Source organism: Halteromyces radiatus (genome assembly GCF_025201355.1).
Source record: "Halteromyces radiatus strain CBS 162.75 chromosome Unknown BX664scaffold_1, whole genome shotgun sequence".
Classification (NCBI taxonomy): domain Eukaryota; kingdom Fungi; phylum Mucoromycota; class Mucoromycetes; order Mucorales; family Cunninghamellaceae; genus Halteromyces; species Halteromyces radiatus.
The window spans coordinates 1,835,436-1,854,966 of record NW_026251687.1 but is presented as its reverse complement, the minus strand read 5'-3'; the positions used below and the strand labels follow the sequence as shown (position 1 = coordinate 1,854,966).

The window sequence follows — 19,531 nt, the reverse complement described above, 5'->3', positions numbered from 1 at the left end:
TACATATTTATTCATAATAGTGAACAAATTTTCATATTATTGAATGTAAATCATGAAGAAATGTTCTTTTGTTTGTACGCCCTTAAACTCAATTGAATTGGATTTTAGGTCGGAGCTGCTGCATGAATCCCTTTATGCAGTGTTTTTACCTTTTTTTCGTTATGTCCATAAATCATCCCTGAATCGGATTCGTTTCAAGTTTGTTCTCCCCCCACTCTTCTTGAGTAGAACGAAAATAGATCCTTTGCTAATAACAGAATCTCTATGAAAAAGAATATCTAGAAAAGGATGGTGTTGGCTGGATTTTTTTTTCTATTATGATGGTACCTGATTTTTTTTATTTTGTCGATGAGCGGATGATGAAATGATTACCATTTCTAGTTCAACAGATAGTTTCCTAATATGGTGTTCTTTTCGATTGATTTCGTACCTGTCATCATGATGGATCATTCACTAATGGAAGAGTTTAATTCTCATCAATTCCCATAGAGAAAGAGAGAAAGAATGACGCACGGATCATTATCGTCATCATTATCATCATCATTATTTTTTTATATCTAAAATGGAAAATTGAAAACCAAAGACCCTTTTTTTTTCTTTTTCTTTTTTTTTTTTTAAAAATAAGTCATAAATTCAATTGATCATTATACTGTGCTTTCTTATGACTATTATGATATTGTAATCATTCAACCATTTTATTCAATAAATGTTCTATGAACAGCTGAACAACAAGTCGTGTAACAGCCAATAACATCACAAATGTGCCGCATCATAGTTCAAAACTTTATAAAAATGTATTTTTTTTTTTGTGAATAGTGATGATAGTAGCTTATAGGAATCTTTTCTGTTTATAGTTGGTATCGCGTGGGGTAGGATGGCGTCAAACTTCGTTTACAATTTCCAAAACCTAATCGATCATGATTATTCTTGTTTAGATCAAATAATGATACTCTGGTGATAATGATACATGTGCTGCATGAATTTTTTCAATTTTTGGTTCTCGGGATTTCAATTCGTTGAACAGAAAGAGCACATGGAATACAAAGAGATCATTGATATGTTTCGATTGTCAAGTATTTTTTTTTTTTCACTCTTAGTTTTAGGAATTTTGTAGATGAAGTATTAATTAAATCGGATTGGCTTTTTCTCCATATATCATCGGATATCAAAGGAACAACAATGAACAAAACTGACATATATATATATATATAATAGACAATGAAAACTGATAGAAATTGATGTCAATGAGGCAAGGGAAAAAAAATTATTTAAAGCCTTTTCTTCCTTCACCCATTAATGCTCATACTTTTTTTTCAACTTGATTCCTTACATAAAAAAAATAATAATAAAAAAAAAAGAAATCATTATGTATGTATGTTCAACGCCAATACGAATGCAAGCTGCTGGTCAACTACGATGGTATGCCACAGAGGATATACTACAATACGTTTATCGATTACGCAACTACTTGCTGGAAACCCCAGGGAAATTGTCACCCACCTTTATATCGACCCATCGCTTAAATCCAATAGATACCACTTTTCTTTTTGATGGTGATCAACGATTTCCTGCTCAGACGGCCTATATCTGTGAAGCTATTGGTGGATGGAATGATTTACTCCAACGTCTTCAACTCTTGACCTCGCTTGCAATTCATAATAATCGATTATTACGTGGATACAGTAGTATTACTACACAAGGTGATGCTGAAATGATTTTGCTTCGCGTGATTGATGAAATCATCCAAGCCTTCGAAGCTGGTGAGGGATTCATTGATCGAGATGCTTTTGAGGAACGTTATGAACTGGTCTGGCGTAATAAAGATGATGAATATATGGATATTTTTGAACAAAGAATGAGTGATGTTAATCGATCAAACAATAAGTAGTCATGATGATGACAATTTCCTCGTCATTCGTTCTCTTTCATTTAGTATAATATCCAAACTTATTATTATAAATAAAATGAATCATTCCAATTTTTTTTTTTTTTTGGTCTCGTGCTTTATTCATACCGATGTGGTTCATTGAAGGCTTTGTAGAATACAGAATATATGAAAGTTAGTCAGATTTTTCGAGTACCTTTTTTTTTCTTCACTTTCTCTCTGCTAATACACATTGAATTTTATTTCAATTGATTTCATACAAACAAAATGCGTTCATATTATCTTTTGACACCATACTAACCAAGAAAATGAATTTTGTCATAAAACAAAAAATAAATAAATTGAATGTCTACATAAATATATTGATATCAAAACGTTCTAGAATATTTATTTTTTCAATATATATATCAACTAACAAACTAAAGTTCACCGTGATATGAAGTATGCACAAAAGGATATAGTTTCGAATCAAGTTCGGACGAATCCATGGTAAAGGAAGTAGGACTATCGACCGCAGACATTGAAGAAGACAAAGCTCCTTGGGTATATCTAATCAATATAACAAAAAAAAAAAAAAAAAAAAAAGAAAAGGTCAATGTCAAAGATACGCAGTCCCTGCAAAACACACCTATGCTGTTCCCGATCCTTGTTCTTTTTTTTTTCTTTTACCTTCCACAATCAAATTCCCATAATGGTAACCATTGAGCTTCTTGACATGATGCTTGATTCCAAGATAAGCCATAAGATAATGGAGCATATAGATAAAAGATAGTTATAATGATCATGATCCACAGAGAGGCAACAGACCAACGAGAAAGAGATGCACGGAAAGCCGATATCGTTTTTGTTGAAGTGGTCATTACTTGAGAAGTAGAAGATGTAGATGAACGGTGAACAGGGGAGCTTGGAGCAGAAGGAGACCATTTCTGTAACACACAATCAAAGCCAACACCAAATACCAAGAGAGCACAGTAAAGAGCTGGAAGGTAATGATGTAAAAATAATTGTCGACCCATCAAATAAAAAGGAAGATAATGGAATGCCCATGCCATGGTATAAAATCCAGCTGCTTGTTCATAATACTGTTGGCGAAGAGGATTGAATTTTTCCTTAATCTGACGATGAGCACGGACCTTGAAGAAGCTGAAAAGAATTAAAAAAGTAAAGATCGATATAGTACTTGCCCAATATAATGCAGGATTTCCCAAAAAATAAATATGACGTTGATCTCTGGCCCAGAAAGATACACCTCGTCGAAGCATTGGCCAGTCAGGAGGTCGAGATTGATAAGGATGAGTTTCAGTCAAATCTCTGTTGGCAGTCCACATACGTTGATGAAGTTCTTTGAATTTCATCCAAAAACTAGAATGAGGATAGTTGACTTTGGTTGTATTATCAGGTACTATAAAATTAGAATAGGGATTAGTTATATATATATATATATATATATATATATATATATATTATACTATATTATAACTTACATAGATCATGATGTGTTTCTTCTACCATCCATAATGTTTTAGGTAATTTTCCATTTTGAATACAGGCTACTTCTTGTTGTCCAAATCCCCAATCAGGTAATCTCTTATTTCCAGAATACAAAGCACATGATTGCATAGGATGAATAAGTTGAAATGTTGTTCGTAGTGTTTGTAGCCGCCCATATTTATCGTCGTTGCCTTCACTTTTGTCATGAGCTGGAATAACTAAACGCCAAAGATCATTGGAATCTCCTTCATAATCAGGAAAACCATAGCCACTATATATATATAAACAAAGAATCAATCAGTATTTCTTCCATTACATTTTAGTAATAATAACAAAAAAAAAAAAAAAGGTTCCAGATTTACCTAACTTCTTTGTAGGATTCATCATCAGAGATAGGTGCTTTGATATCATGACTGTGTAATCTTCTTGGACTTGTTTTTATATGTTCCAAACGTACAATATCGCCGTGTCGTACATAATCTAGCCACGTTCTGCCATCGGATCCCAAAAGATCACCACTTTCTTTTTCTTCAAAATCCAATGTACTATTCATTTTTCGAATAATCCACCAATTGTTTTCATCTTGATAGGGATATAATGTCACTTGTTGCTCTATAAAAGAAAAGGTGATATAAATCATCATGTCTTTATCATTATTCTATTCACTTACGATTACTGCCTTCAGGATAGGCGGCATCATGTGAATGTAAATAACCACCATTGGTACCTAGATGACGAACAGTAATAGCTGATCCATAAACAATATCTATAACAAAAGAATAAAAATAAAATAAAATTAAAAAAAAATTCAATTATTGTATTTTATTCCATATATTATACATTACCAATTGGACTGTCATCAATTTCATGGCCAATAAGAGAATGCTGAAAATGAGAGGACATCATACTATCACCAGGACCAGAAAAAGGAAGTAAATAAAAATGAATATAGAATGATCCAATATACAATATCATTGGTAATATGATCAAACAAATAGTTCGAGCCAAAACATGTCGAAGGAATCGCATCTATTTTGTAAAATAGCCTTTAGTATATATATATATATATAACATACACAATATAAAATAAAAGAAATTCTAACTTACTTTTGTAACATTCAGATTTCCCCAGATTCCCCATAATTGATTGATAGTGGAACATCCTATAGTAGCAATGATAAACAGACCTACCCATTTGCAACTCAAAGTACAACCCAATCCCAATCCAGTCATAGTTAGCCAAATCCACCAAGACGAAGAAAAAGGTCTAAAAAAAGTAAATTCAACAGTTATAAACTAATCCTTTTTCTTTTATCAATGTGTTCTAATAATACCTATTGCTGTATTTGAAGAATTTGTTCCATGACATAAGAGACCAAGCTGTAAAGAACAACAAGTAAGGATCTAAAAGAATGAGACGACTATTGGTAACCAAACTGTTCTCTAAGTCAATATAGAAAAGAAATTAATATAGGAATAATTCATTATAATAACTTGATTACTTTACCAAAACATACAGCGATGGCTGTTACCAAAGAAGCTTGTATAGAATGACCACCATCACGTAAAGTAATATAAGATATAGGAGCAAGTAAAGCACCTAGAATGGCAGAAACAGTACGCATCTGTACAAAAGGAACATTGGAGGTATATGAACTATAAGAGAATATAATATTAGATAAGATAACTTGCATAATGTTTTACTTTACTTTCCGATCAAACCAAAGTCAAATTCACCTTGATAACCAGAAATTTGACTTGATAAAGCAATCAACATTTTTGCCAAAGGTGGATGGACATCAAAATAATAAGTACCATTAATATATTGTCCAGCAAAACCACCAAAATGAACTTCATCAAACCTATTTATCATTATCAAAAAGCTTGAATAAATATGATTTCTTTTTTTTTTTTTTTTAAAAAAAAAGATAGACTTACACAACTTCATTTGGTTGATCTATTTTGTATAAACGTACAATCAGAGCAAGGGCCAATAAAACCAATAAAAAGAAGATATCTTTACGTTGTAAACAAGGTGTTACAAACATATGTGTGAGCATTCTGACATCCTTGGACGGATCTCCTTTCACCATTTTGAGGGTAAAAACGAAAACGCGTACCGGAGAAATGATAAAGAGAGCAAAAAAAAAAAAAAAAAGAAAGAAAATAGGGTCGTGTGTGCTTTTTTCTATGATTCAAACACCGTTTTCGCCTATTGTTCAAGATAACGGTAGTTCAAAATTCAGTATGGTCAGCACCAATCAAAGAAGAAAGATCATCCGTTTAGGATCATGCTTGGTCAAACTTTATGACAAAAAAACAACAAATATTAAGAACACAAATATAAAATGTTTAACATTTGTGAAAAAAAGACACGGTTCGTATAAGGGAAACTTGATCCTACCTCTTCTTTTTTTTTTTTTTTATCTGACATATAAATAATCCAATTCTACTTTCTTTTTTTTTGATTTCTTTCTCTCTCTCTCTCTCTCTTTTTTTTTTTTTTTTTTTTGATTTTTCTCTCTCTCTTCAACTCCCCACTCTTTCAAAGAAATATGCTTCGTGCTTCTAGTCAACGTGTCTTCACTACACAACGTATTGTTCAACGCTCTTTGGCTACAGTAGCTAGTCGTACTACGAATACTTCTAATTATCCTGCTCCTTTCTTCCCCGATGAACCAACCCAACCTTCTATGAAAACTGCAGTTCCTGGTCCTCAATCAAAAGCCATTCAACAACGTTTGACTCAATATCAAGATACTCGATCTGTTTTCTTCGTAGCTGGTAATTCTTTTTATTTATTTATTTAACAATATAATACAATTTGATATTCACGTTTATATAATAGATTTCGAAAAGTCCAAGGGCAATTATATTGTAGATGCTGATGGTAATGCTTTATTGGATATGTTTGCTCAGATCGCCTCTATTCCTGTTGGTTACAACAATCCTGCTTTTCTTGAACTGGTCAAAAATCCTGCCTTTCAAACTGCTCTTGCTAACAGGTAATAACTGCGTGTGTGTGTGTGTTCAAAAGAAAATATGTGTTAAGTTGACGTCTGCGTGTGTATATGTGTCCGTGTGAAAAGTAAATAGTGATTTGTTTTTTGTTTTTTTTTCTTCTTTCCTATTAGAGCTGCTCTTGGTGTGAACCCAAACAAAGACTGGGTGGACAATGTAGAAAATGCTTTTATGCGTGTGGCACCTAAAGGATTGGATCAAGTATTTACAGTGATGTGTGGTTCATGTGCTAATGAAAATGCATTCAAAACTGCTTTCATGTACCAAGCTGCTAAAAAACGAGGTGACAAGGATTTTTCTCTGGACGAATTAACAAGTTGTATGAACAATCAAGCCCCGGGCTCTCCTGATATGTCCATTCTCAGTTTCTCTCAAGCTTTCCATGGACGTCTCTTTGGTTCTTTAACTGCTACTGCTTCCAAAGCAATTCACAAGATCGATATTCCTGCTTTCAACTGGCCCAAGGCTCCTTTCCCATTACGTAAATATCCTCTGGCCGAAAATGAAGAATATAATACCAAGGTCGAAAAAGAATCTTTACAAGCTGTGGAAGAAATCATTCAAAAGAATAAACAACCAGTGGCTGCTCTTATTGTGGAACCTATTCAATCAGAAGGTGGTGATAATCATGGTAAAGATAAAAATATCTACATGAAGGAAGGAACCAAAAAAAAAAAATGAGAGAGAATAATGAAGATTAATCTTTTTTATTTTCTTTCTTTCTTAAATAGCTTCTCCTGCATTCTTCCGTCAATTACAAGCCATTTGCAAGAAACATGATGTATTATTCATTGTAGATGAAGTTCAAACAGGTGTTGGTGGTACTGGAACGTTTTGGGCTCATGAAGCTTGGGAATTACCTGAATCACCTGATATTGTTACTTTCTCCAAGAAATTCCAAGCTGCTGGATTCTTTTTGAATCATCGTCTTCGTCCCAGTCAACCTTATCGTCTCTATAATACTTGGATGGGTGATCCTGTTCGTGCTATGCAAGCTGCTGCCATCATCAATGAAATTGAAAGTAAGGATCTATTAACCAATGTCAAGCAAGTCGGTGCCTACTTACAAGAACAACTCCCTACCTTCAAATCATTGGAAAATTTACGTGGACAAGGTACATTTATTGCTTTTGATTTAGCTAATAGTGCTAAACGTGATCAACTATTGATGGATATGCGACAAAAAGGTGTCAATGTGGGTGGTTGTGGTGATCGTACTGTTCGTTTACGTCCCATGTTGACATTCCAAAGACGTCATGCCGATATCTTTTTGAACACTATCGAAGATGCTTTAAAATTACAGTAATAGTTATTATCTTAGTTTAGTCCGTTTTATCATTGTTTTCTCTATCATTTTATTATTTGTTATTACAGGGTTTTTCCTTGTGAATTGCCTTTATTTTTCTTTTTTTGTTTTTTGTATAGAAACTTTTCGAATAAAAAAAAACCATAATCATTATATACTCAATATCCTTTTTTTTTTTTTTTTTTTTTTTTTTTTACATAATACTTTTGAGCCAAAATTGAAATACAAAGGGGACATATTCATGTCTCGTAGATCTAATTATTTTTATTTTTATGGATCAGCGTGTGGGGAAAACATTTTAAAACTTTGGTAAGCCAATCGATTTGATTCGCGGAGTATGGAACGCGAGAACAAAAGGTTAAAAACGCTAAGCAGTAAAAGAAAATTGGGTTTTCTTTTTTTTTTTTTTTTTTTTTTGTTCTGTCACCTTTCAAAGTGTGTTATGCTTTCTTTTCTTTTAGAGGATGGAAATCGGTACACTCAATATCATATTCAACTCTTACTTTCTTTCATTGGAGTTAAACATAGTCATATTCAACATGTCATTGGTAAAAAAAAAAAAAATAGAATAGTAATATCTATTAACAACTAGTTTAATCTTTATTATTACTTTGTTTAGATGCTTTGACTCAAACAATAGATCCAAATACCAGCATAACATTGACAAACTTATGGAAAACGATACGACATTATCTTGTTGAACAACATTATTCAACAAGTCTAACTGATCTAGCAATGGCATGGGCAATGACTCAACGACAAGATTGTGTCTGTATATTATTAGGAGGTACCTCAGGCTGCGGTAAATCAACATTGGCTAGTCTTCTTGCTCATCGCATGGGTATCACTACTGTCTTATCCACCGATCACGTTCGGTCTCTTTTACGTAGTTTCGATCCTAATAAATCACAACCTCTTCTTTGGGCATCATCTTATCAAGCTGTAACTAACGAATCGAATGGAACGAATAATACAACCATACCAAATACTGAAGTTGAAGATGACGAAGAAGATGAAGAAAATGATACTCATAGCCAAAATAGTAGCAATAGTCATGATACACTGAATAGTATCAATAGCACCACTTCTGATAAAAATACGACCAATATGGATACAAATGATTCTGCATCCAGTGTTATTCAAGGTTATGAAACACAAAATCAATTATTAGTGTCAACGTTGGATAAGATGATTCATGGATTTTATCAAAGAAAAGAAAACCTAGTGATCGAGGTAATAACAAAAAAAAATATATATATCTATAGACATACCAACTTATATTCTTTTTGTTTAGGGTGTAGCTTTATCCATTGATACCATGCGATTCTTGATTCAAAAACATCCACATTGTATACCTTTATTAATTTATATCAGCAACGAAGTAAGTAGTTATGAACAAAGAAGGATATAGTATATTGAATCTTTTATTTGTAGCAAAAGCATATGGAAAGGTTTGCCATCCGCGCAAAATATATGACGGTTGCTCCCAAAGCCAACAAGTATATCCATTATTTTGATAATATCCGATTGATACAACGTCACCTTTGTAAAGCTGCTGATTTGTGGATGGTAAATATATATATATATATATAAAAGAGAAAAAATAGCTCACATCATCATTCCTATTCTTTTGATATTAGATTCCGAAAATCAATAATACAAATGTAGATCGTAGTCTTGCCATTGTACATACCACTGTCATCAATGTGTTATCTCGTATGAAACGAACTGGTGAAACATCGCTACTGAGCACCCCATCATCACCTGGAATACTGCATCAAGAATTCTCCAAAGTGTATGATGCCTCTTGGAGTTCGAAACAAATGCTTCGTCGTATACGTGAACATGTAAGATATGAAAGAAATAGTTAATTGCGCAACAGAGGTACTTATCATTTAATAAAAAAAAATTCTTTTTTTTCTTTTTTTCTTAGTCTAGTCGAGCGATTCCAGTACAACAACAGCAACAACAACAACAACAACAAAATAGAATGACAGCAACGAACAAAGTGATGTTGACTCCATCTATCTCAGAACCGAAACAACATCCAACATCAAGAACTAAACGACATTCATCCAGGAAATCACATCGACGTTCAGAATCATCTTCTTTTACTTATGAACTGGAACATTTGGATGATACTGCCTGGGGCTCATTGACTTCTTGATATCCTGTCAACTTTTGTATTATAGTGTAAATACCCGTTTTTGTATAATGTGTTACTTTTAGAAAAAAAAAATAAAAAATACAGATGATTCATTCGTCTCTCTCTCTCTTTTTTTTATTTTTATTATCTTAACATATGTATGTATGAGTGAGTTAAGTGATGATGGTGAGAGAGATAGAGTCAGTGGTTGGTTGGTTAGACGTTTTCTTGCCAAGTCGATTTTTGATCCAACAATAAAAAGTATGAGTAGAGTCGGGATTGGGGACAAAGATCCAAGAAATCAGCATCATGATTGCCATAGAGATACAAAATGGAAGTAAAGAACGTACACCAAGAGAACCGATCAATACCCCTCCTGCGTATGGAAACAAGGCTGATCCACCAGAACCAAACTATTTCCAAATGAAATAAAAAATAATTATATATCCATGTGTGAAATTATTTTTTATTTTTATTTTACCGCACAAAGGAAACCAATGGTGGTGGCTCGCAAATGATCAGGTACGACTTTAGTAGTCAAAGCCACGGTGGTGGGGAAAAGGGGACCAATGGTGATGCCAATGATGACCAAAGCTTTCAAAAAAAAAAATGAGTATATTTATCTTTTTTTTTTTTTTTTATTATTACCAGTAGCATTGACCGAAACTAAAGGGACAAACCATAAAAGGAAGAGCATACCAATCAAAACACTCACATAGCTATAGATCATCTTCTTCTCCCCGATTTTAAACGTTAACCAACTCAAACCTAATCTACCAGCACAGATACCTCCCCAATAGCCCGTCATGATATGTGCCATGGCCGTTGTATCATTACTGCGTGCTGTGATCAAGAAAGTATAGCCCCAATTGCCAATGCAGACTTCCGTACCAACATAAAGTAATAAAAACACAGCACATGCATACAGAATAGGTTGATGGAGTGTATCATACATAATACGTTGATGATCCTTATCAGTAGTGGATGATTCTTGTTGTTCAACGGGAGGATCATAATCATGGAATGTAAATAATTGAAGAACAATACTGAATCCTGACAATCCACAAAATAATCGATATGTGTCTTGCCATCCTGGAAGACCAGAAGCAATCAAAGGTCCCAATAACGCACCAAATCCATAAAAAGCTTTCCCAAAAAAAAAAAAAAAGGAAAATTAGATTCTTATTTTTTTTTTTTCAATAAAACTTACCATGTAAAAAATTCAATATCACTGTAGATCGAGGCATTTGACTAGAAATGACATTACTACAACTTTGCACCAAAGCTAAACCAAACCCAATGAAGATCATAAACACACAAAGCACAGGGAAAGGAATCGGACAACTAAACACCAAGTAACCAGCCACCAATGAAACGGAACCAATCATCGCAGTACCAACTTGATTATATTTACGAATAAGATAACCATTCATCACAGCCGCTTTTTTTTTTTAAAAAAAAAAAAAAAATATAAAATGAGTGTCATTTTCGTTTGTTTTTTTTTTAAAAAGAAAAATGTATTCTTTTTACCTAGCATATACCCAGCCGTAGTACAAAGAAAAACAATCGAGACCACATATTGAGTCAAACCATATTGAGCCTTGATACTTGGAAGAATGATACCTAGGTTAGCATCATTGATGCCTGCCAATAATTGAAAATAAAACCCTTGTAAAAGAGGTGGTAATTGTTTTTTCCAATGCATTTTGCCATTTGTATGATCAACAGAAGAACTTTCGATGGAATCCATTCAATGGATCGTATTAAGATAACAAAAGATGAAAAAAAAAAAGAATCTTTAATGCATCCTGGTAAATAATCTTTTTTTTTTACTCCGTAAATAAGGTTTGCAATTGGCTAGATTTGTCATCCAACATGATACTAAAAAAAAAAAAAAATTAGATTGAAAGTAAGATCGGTAACCATGGTAGAAAATGTGAGTGAATCGGCCTTTTGTTACACAATCTTTTAGGAAAATAAACGAATTTCTCCTAAAGAATCAATCTATTTTCATACAATAAAAGGAGGAGTGGTAAATCAGAAATGTTTAATATATATTATAAGAAAAAAAAAAAAAGATTAACTACGTAAAAATATGGGAATAGAATAATATACTAAAAAAAAAAAAATACATTATATAAACTAGGACTTAAATAGAGTTTTTTCGTGAGAGATATGGCAAAATAGGAGTATCTGATCCAGTAAAAGTAATACAGCTGTTATCGTCAAGAGTATCTGTTGGGCCAGCACGATGATGAACAGGACGGTAAGATCGCAATTTTCGTTGTTGCTGTTCTATCTTGGTTCCCTTTGTCGCGACTTCAGCTATGTATCCAAGACAGCTATGACATTTCAAAATCAAGGCGTTTTCCATAGAATATTTACTTTTTGCACGAGCGCCAGCTCCAACATTAAAATCATTCTTTTCTGTGTGTCGCAAAATACAATCCAATTCTCGCTTCGCTTCTGCATAACATCGATCTACTATTAAGAGTTGAGCTTTTTCATACCGAGCAAAATAATATATCCAATGATCCAGTTGTACTTTGGGTGCATGATCCATTACTACTTGAATAGATTGTCGATGCATCACTTTGTTTGGATGCTGCTGTCGTAGTTCATCATGACCAAGAAGTTTGGATGAAGTTGTGATTGATTCTTCTTCTTGTTCCAATAATAATCGATATAAAGTAGCACGTAACAAATGAGATAAACAGATATCATCATGTACATAGAATGATCGACTAGTCTCCAAACGTTTCAAAGTATGGTCGATCCGTATCAGATTCTTGTGAATCCAGTTCACAGGCATTAGTTCCAATGCACCAATAGATAATAAGATTTCCAAATCCGGGAAGAGTAAACGATTTCCTTGAAGATCATATTTCCGCGACTTTCTTGCAAAGAATTTCTATATAGATAGATAAATCATGAGATTTCACTCACATTCATATATGATATATATTACCTCAATAAAAATGGATTTACCAGCAATCTTTTGTTTTGCCTTTGTAACGGATTTCATAGATAGAGTGACATTATCCAAAATAGCTTTGCGCTTGGGTCCAGAAGGATGAGTTTCCAAAGCGAACATATAAAGTGACACAGCATGCATATAAGTATAAACAGCCTTTGACCAAGAATTGTTGTTGAGAAGATATTGGAATACTTCTAAAGCACCACGCCAATTTTGTTCTACTAGAGCCAAAGTACCCAATTCCCATCGAGGTATATCTTGTAATTGTGGCCATACATCTTGTGCGTCCATTGCCTTTTGATAGTAAACCTTGGCTTGTTCAAGTTTCCGCTGAGTAGCCAGTTGTCGTCCTTTAAGCGCCAAAAAGATCACACCATTTGGATATTTTTTCAAATGATAGGTCAGTATACGATCACCAAGTACTTCGTCCACATGCGATAGACGAGTAAGTTTACATAAAACAACATTGTAACCCATCAAAATCATATCACAGAATTGTCGTCGTAATCCTTCATTTTCACCTTGTTGTTCATGATTGTTATCATTCCATCCACCCAAAGAAGTACAATACCACATAGCGAGACTACGGTCACCTTGAAATCCCACATATTCCACCAAACGTAACAAGAATTCTGGTACAGCCGATAATGCCAAGTTGAAACCTGCCATACCAAACGCAATGCCTGAAATAAGATGTCCATCCAATCCATATTCTTCCATCACATCCTTTCCTAATCCTGCTTCTTTCTGGACGTGTAACATGTAATTTTCCAGTGATTTGTAGATCCCATGCGCCAAGTAAGCCTTTAACCCTTCTTTGAGTGCTAATACAAAGTTTTGATCGTATAAGATTTGTAAACCTGCTTTCATCAAATACGCTTCAGCATAAACCAATTCCTATATATATATATTTTAGTAAGTACAAACTTGATCATCCTTCGCTAGTTGATCTCTACTTACTGCATGCTTTTGTACTGGCGTCATCTTTTTGATATCTTGAATAGATAGCACTCTTTTGTTGATCCCACGAAAATGTTGTTTCCAAGTGCGAGTACGAAATTTGTCAGCCAATTGGTAAGTGTCCTGTCAAAAAAAAAAAAAAAAAGAAAGAAAAAAAATAAGAAACAAGAGCACAAGTGTAAAAAGTAAATAGTCTCTTTTTTTTTTTTTTTACATATACCTTCATGGCAATGATGGCTTTGGCAATATCATCTTTTTGATAAGTTAAGACAGCAGTTCCTCCCAATAGACAAGCATAAGATAAGGAATGATACATTGACTTGTGGCGATTAGCAATGACAATATCAAGACATTCAGTAATATTGGAATTCAGGAAAAGATCCAGAGCGTGTCTTGCTTCCCGAATATCGTCATAGAGAGACTGTTGTGCTTGTTGGAATGCTACTTGTTGCTGCGAGTTGGATAATGATGGTGACAAAGTCTCATTGATGGTGGCGACTGTTGGACTTTGATGGGTCATTTCATATAAAGAAGGTCCTGAGAGTTCAACATCATTCATAGTTTTAGCCCCTTCCCATGTTGGAAGTAAACCTGGTTTGAGATTGGTCAACATTCACTTTTCGATACACGCACGCATACACACAATAGGAAGAGAAGAAGAAAAAAGTAAGAAAAAGAAAGAAAGAAAGAAAGAAAGAAAGAAAGAAAGAAAAAAAAAAAAAAAAAAAAAAAAAAAGAGAACGATCCAATTTTTTTTTAAATCCCCATTAATACAATTTTCAAAGGAGAACAAACTTTAAAAAAAAAATGACCTTTCAACATGTAATTCACACAATTGATTAAATTAGTTGTAAATGGAAACATTGTTCATATGAAAAAAATAACATGTTTATTTATAAAAACCTTATTTAGAAGACAATTCATCAATGACACCTAAACAATTATGACATTTCAAAATCAGGGCATTTTCCATGGAATACTTGTTTTTAGCTCGTTGGCCAGCACCCACGTTAAAATCATGTCTTTCAGATCGGTCAATGAGATATTGGATCTTTTTCTTCGCTTGATCATAATCAGCCTCCATGATCATCATCCGAGCCTGTTCATACACCGTAAAATAGTAAAGCCAATGATCCAATTGAATCTTTTCTGCCAATGTCATGACAGTATGGACAGATTCCTTGTGCATCTCTTTCATTTCAGCTAGAGTGAATCCATCTTGTTGTTGGATGATATAATCCCCATCTTTCAAATCAAGGGCTTGCTGTTTTTCTTTTTGTTCCTGGTCTTCTAATAACAACCGAATGAGATTGGTGCGTAAGAAATGACAAAGACAAAGATCATCGTACACATAGAAGGAGTGACTATTAGCCAATCGTTTCAACATGGCATTGATGCGATGAAGGTTCTTGCGCATCAAGGGAATGGTTAACAAATCAAGTCCACTGAACGCATGAATGATTTCCAAATCCGGGAAGAGTAACCGGTTACCTTGGAGGTCAAATTTGCGCGATTTTCTTGCTACGAATTTCTATTGGATGATAAAAGGGTTTTACAAAATGAAGTTTGTCTAACATCTTTTTTTTTTTTTTTTTTTTAATTGTTACCTCAATAAAGATGGATTTGCCTGCAATTTTTTGTTTTGATTTGGTAACAAGGGCCATCAATTCAGCAGATTTGAGAATTAATTGTTTGCGTTTTTCACCAGGTGACATATCATAAGTAGCATAAAGATAGAGAGATAAGCCTTGTAAGTAAGTATAAACAGCTTTGGACCAGTTACTTTCCTTATTCAATCGTTGAAATAATTGATGGGCCGTTTTCCAGTCTTGTTCCAACAGAGCAATAAAGCCTAGTTCCCAAAAGGAGATATGATGTAGTTGTTTCATGTAATCCTGTGCATCAATAGCTCGTTGATAATAAACCTTGGCTTCCTGAAGTTGTCGTTGCGTGGCCAATCGTCGACCATTCAATGTAAGAAAGACCATTCCACGAGGATAGAGCTTGAGATTATATTGTAAAATTAAATCAGATAGAGGTTCATTCACATGTGACACGGGTGTCAGTTTTGCTAGGACAATATTATACAATATCAACATCATATCACAGAATTGTCTACGTAAACCTTCATGAGGACCTTGAAGTTCTGTTTGAGGTTGTTTTTCTTGTTTTTTTGTCATCATTGCCACTTTATCCCAACCACCAATGGATTGATAATACCACATGCTTAGACCACGATCACCATGAAAACCAACAAATTCTGCCATTTTAAGTACGATATCAGGAAGCATACTGATGGCTAAATTAAAACATCCCATACCAAATGCAATCCCTGAAGCAAAATGAGCATCCATGCCATAGCCAGATACATCCTTGCCTTGACTAGCTTCTTCTTGCACATGCATAAGATACCGTTCCAGCGCTTTGTAGATTTGATGAGATGCATGTACCTTTACACCTTCACGTAAAAATGCAACAAATGATTCTTCATATACAATTTGAAGTCCAGCTTTCATCAGATAAGTTTCTGCAAACACAAGTTCCTAAAAGAAAAAAAAAAAAGAAAGATGGATGAATGTTTTATTTTATATAATAAATAGATGACTTACAGCATGACGTTGAATGGTTGTCATTTCCTTGAGTTCTTGTACAGAATAAGTGGTCATCAAACTATGAGCAGCATTTTTCCAAGAACTATCACGTTTACGGAATTTATCAGCCACTTGGTAAGCATGTTTCATGGCATCCAATGCAGATTCGATATCAGCACGTTGATAAGTAAGTACAGCTTTGAGGGATAAAATAAAAGCATAACCTAAAGAATGATACATGGATGCATCACGCTTTGGAAGCAACAAGGCATCACATTCTTCCGTGTATGAGTTCAGGAACAAATCCATTGCCTTTCGTACTTCATGAATATTCTCAAACATCGCCAATTCCTCTGCTGTATAGTTCCCTGGATTGTCTTTACTAGGATCAGGAATCAAAATAGATCGAATAGATCCTTTTTGCATCATCATTTGTTCAGTAGTTTTTGTCATCTTTTTTTTTTTTTTTTTAAAAAAAAAGAAAAGACGAAGGTTAGACAGAAAATTTAAAAAAAAAAAGAGTAAATGAATGGGAAAAAAAAAAGACAGGAAGGGCAATATTTTATATGCATCATTAACTTTTGACTCAACCCCATCAATGTGTTTTTTTTTTTTTGTGTCTCCACTTCTCCACATTAATATAAAGTTTAAATGTATTAGAAAAAAAAAAGCCAAGGTTTTTTGAATATCTGGGCCATTTTCAACATGTAGTTCACACGGAGTAATTCATTTCCGATGGTTTCTAAACAAACCATCAATAATAAAAAAGACAGAACTTTAAAACAATATCAAACACCGAAAAAAAAAGGATCTTTTATTTCAATACGTAAGTATAGGATAATGAGAACAGTAACCATGATCATCATCAAAATAAACTGTAGTAATAGATGTAATGGGATCAACATGAGTCACAACACAAAGGGGTATCGATTGACTAGATGAAAGATTCAAAAGGGAAAAAGGTCGATACTTGATAACACCGCGAGTCACTAATCCATAAGGATATCGAATCATACGAGACCATCGTTGATTCCCACTTGCATCCGCCCCAGGTGATTTGATTCTAATTTGAGTTGATGTACTTGCTCTTTCATCTCTTCCCAAAATCACTGATGATGTAAATGAAAGTGGTTCATCAAAGTATAGACAATCACCAAGATATTCAGCTGGATCCACCCCTAATATATAACACAACCAAAATATGTAAAAATAAAAAAAAAATAAATGAATCTTATAAAATATATATGTTTTTTTTTTATTTTATAATTACCAAAAGTGTCATTGAAAGGTACAAGTTCACTAAATGCAAACACACTTAGATCTGCTTGCTGAATCCGCACGGTCCACCAATTCCAGTTATTGGCCTTCACCATCAAATCAAATATCAATTCCTTGTCCGACGCCAGAATATGTCCCATAGATGCTGATACATCTGTCAAAGGTTCCGCCTTGTACACTGTAAAGATCAACATCAATAATACAAATAATAGAATACTGAGAAATGTATTTCGTACAATTCTACTACTACATAATACAAAAAAAAAAAGTTAGGAATGATTTATACCAATATATATATAATATATATGTTACCATGAAGAACGTGTATGACGATATTTCCTTTGTTGTCCAGGGTGATGCCGCAAAAGATAAATATGTTCACCATATCGATCATCTTGATAATGGTGTAAATCATGCTGATCATCGTCATCATCATTATCATCGCTGGAACTTGCTTCATGTGACCATGGTTGAGGGAATGCAGCACTACTTCTTGGATGATCCATCACATGACTCCGTAGCTTGGGGCGACGATAGCCACGTTTGATCCAGGTCCCATTTTCTTCATCTATTAACCGATATGTATTGTATGGCTTATGTACATCTTGTTGTTGCTTCAAATCTTGTTTCTTTTGTTGTTGATGGTATTGCTGTGAATGGCGTTTATGATTAGAAGAATGGTTGCTATTATCGCTGGTATATTTCAAGAGAGAGGATGTGGATCGATGTTGATAATTCAGTAAATCAGTCAAAAACCCACGAGAACCTGACGTTGGTGGAGGTCCAGTATTATTTGTTGCTTGTTGTAACGAAAAGGTAGAGGCTGCAGTTGATGAAGATCTGGATGGCGTTGTCGATCGTCGATATGGTGTTGGCAAATCCTGATTTCGTTTCTTTAGTTGTTTTTTGTTGTTGATGATGTTATTATTACTGGTTGTATTGTTCGTCAATGGTGTTCCGGGTTTATCATGATGGCTATATGGATATACGTATTGTTCATGTTCATCAGAATCTATTCCAAAGAAAAGAAAAAAAAAAGGATTTTTGTTAGTCATATTGAATATACAAGTACTTTTTTTTTTATTACCTTCCACGTTAGAAACAGCATCTACCAAATTACGATGAAACACTTCGGAAGGTGTTGCCGTCCCATTGACAGGTGGTAGCTTTCGTTTCTTTTTCTTGGTAGGACGTCTTTCAGACTATAAATAATGAGTTAGTAACCATATTATTATCATTATTTCTTTTAATCATTTTTTTTTTACCTCCATTTTGATTGTCGGTATTATATCCTGTCGTTTTGTTGAAGAGGTGAATTGTTTCTCGGGTATGTTTGTTGAAGATGAAAAGGAAGGAGGCATAGATTCATCTTGTATTTGTTGTACATTGGAGAAGGAAGCCGATGGTGAAGATTGAGTACTAAGCTGAGGTTTTGTGACAGTATCAGAATCAGTCATAGTTGTAGAATGACCATCAACATTAGAAAAACCTAGGGTAGAGTCGGTTATAGAGGCATTATTGCTTTCATCAGTGGGAACATCACTATTGATAGTAGCATGACGTATGGTAGAGTCAAGTGGTACATGATGTGGTGATGGGACAGTCAAGGGTGTTTGTTGTTGTTGTTGTTGTTGTTGTTGTTGTGATGTTATATGGCGCTGAAGAGGAGGATCAAAAGTTGCTTTTTCTACTGTCAAGTTACGATCGAAATGATGTAAAGGAAAATCACGTAAAGAATGAGGATATTTATCGGTATGAATAGTGTTGAAAGTGGTCATTTTTGGACGTTGTATATTAGATCCATTAGGTGATTTGAGAGGAGTATTACTATTATTATTGTTGTTGTTGGTAGTACATGCTTCGATAGGTGAAGTGA

At 34.0% G+C, this 19,531-nt stretch overlaps 8 protein-coding genes across 8 annotated transcripts; 3 read left to right on the top strand and 5 right to left on the bottom strand.

The window, feature by feature from the left end:
* Positions 1–1,390: 1,390 nt before the first annotated feature.
* On the top strand, positions 1,391–1,813 carry BX664DRAFT_250967 (uncharacterized protein; the record flags this gene model as incomplete). The annotated part of the gene is made up of 1 exon (XM_051540293.1): positions 1,391–1,813. A coding segment is annotated over one exon (423 nt), but the record flags the coding sequence as incomplete, so codon positions are not given.
* Positions 1,814–2,304: 491 nt separating this feature from the next.
* BX664DRAFT_345272 (glycosyltransferase family 39 protein) lies at positions 2,305–5,424 on the bottom strand (the record flags this gene model as incomplete). Its single annotated transcript, XM_051547496.1, has 11 exons — positions 2,305–2,434; positions 2,555–3,287; positions 3,370–3,647; positions 3,739–3,988; positions 4,047–4,142; positions 4,222–4,405; positions 4,484–4,643; positions 4,711–4,819; positions 4,884–5,032; positions 5,086–5,238; positions 5,315–5,424. 11 exons carry the CDS (start codon positions 5,422–5,424, stop codon positions 2,305–2,307), a joined length of 2,352 nt encoding a protein of 783 aa, XP_051404751.1.
* Positions 5,425–5,876: 452 nt separating this feature from the next.
* Positions 5,877–7,865, top strand: BX664DRAFT_320571 (4-aminobutyrate aminotransferase). The gene is made up of 4 exons (XM_051543149.1): positions 5,877–6,160; positions 6,225–6,381; positions 6,511–7,028; positions 7,129–7,865. The coding sequence occupies exons 1-4, from the start codon at positions 5,932–5,934 to the stop codon at positions 7,701–7,703; spliced, it is 1,479 nt and encodes a 492-aa protein (XP_051404750.1). The 5' UTR covers positions 5,877–5,931; the 3' UTR covers positions 7,704–7,865.
* A 245-nt stretch (positions 7,866–8,110) lies between these two features.
* BX664DRAFT_320570 (uncharacterized protein) lies at positions 8,111–9,956 on the top strand. Its single transcript, XM_051543148.1, has 6 exons — positions 8,111–8,251; positions 8,323–8,936; positions 8,998–9,084; positions 9,138–9,272; positions 9,344–9,550; positions 9,637–9,956. Exons 1-6 carry the CDS (start codon positions 8,146–8,148, stop codon positions 9,868–9,870), a joined length of 1,383 nt encoding a protein of 460 aa, XP_051404749.1. The 5' UTR covers positions 8,111–8,145; the 3' UTR covers positions 9,871–9,956.
* BX664DRAFT_320569 (major facilitator superfamily domain-containing protein) lies at positions 9,957–11,613 on the bottom strand. Its single transcript, XM_051543147.1, has 5 exons — positions 11,380–11,613; positions 11,060–11,290; positions 10,498–10,995; positions 10,331–10,443; positions 9,957–10,262 (listed from the first exon to the last, which is right to left on the bottom strand). The coding sequence occupies exons 1-5, from the start codon at positions 11,597–11,599 to the stop codon at positions 10,023–10,025; spliced, it is 1,302 nt and encodes a 433-aa protein (XP_051404748.1). The 5' UTR covers positions 11,600–11,613; the 3' UTR covers positions 9,957–10,022.
* Positions 11,614–11,998: 385 nt separating this feature from the next.
* On the bottom strand, positions 11,999–14,345 carry BX664DRAFT_310169 (uncharacterized protein; the record flags this gene model as incomplete). The annotated part of the gene is made up of 4 exons (XM_051542541.1): positions 11,999–12,760; positions 12,818–13,723; positions 13,787–13,909; positions 14,007–14,345. The coding sequence occupies 4 exons, from the start codon at positions 14,343–14,345 to the stop codon at positions 11,999–12,001; spliced, it is 2,130 nt and encodes a 709-aa protein (XP_051404747.1).
* A 345-nt stretch (positions 14,346–14,690) lies between these two features.
* On the bottom strand, positions 14,691–16,719 carry BX664DRAFT_255575 (uncharacterized protein; the record flags this gene model as incomplete). The annotated part of the gene is made up of 3 exons (XM_051540421.1): positions 14,691–15,317; positions 15,394–16,329; positions 16,396–16,719. 3 exons carry the CDS (start codon positions 16,717–16,719, stop codon positions 14,691–14,693), a joined length of 1,887 nt encoding a protein of 628 aa, XP_051404746.1.
* Positions 16,720–17,196: 477 nt separating this feature from the next.
* Positions 17,197–18,836, bottom strand: BX664DRAFT_253879 (uncharacterized protein; the record flags this gene model as incomplete). Its single annotated transcript, XM_051540331.1, has 5 exons — positions 17,197–17,555; positions 17,648–17,898; positions 17,968–18,223; positions 18,422–18,667; positions 18,743–18,836. Coding segments are annotated over 5 exons (1,206 nt in total), but the record flags the coding sequence as incomplete, so codon positions are not given.
* Positions 18,837–19,531: the final 695 nt, after the last annotated feature.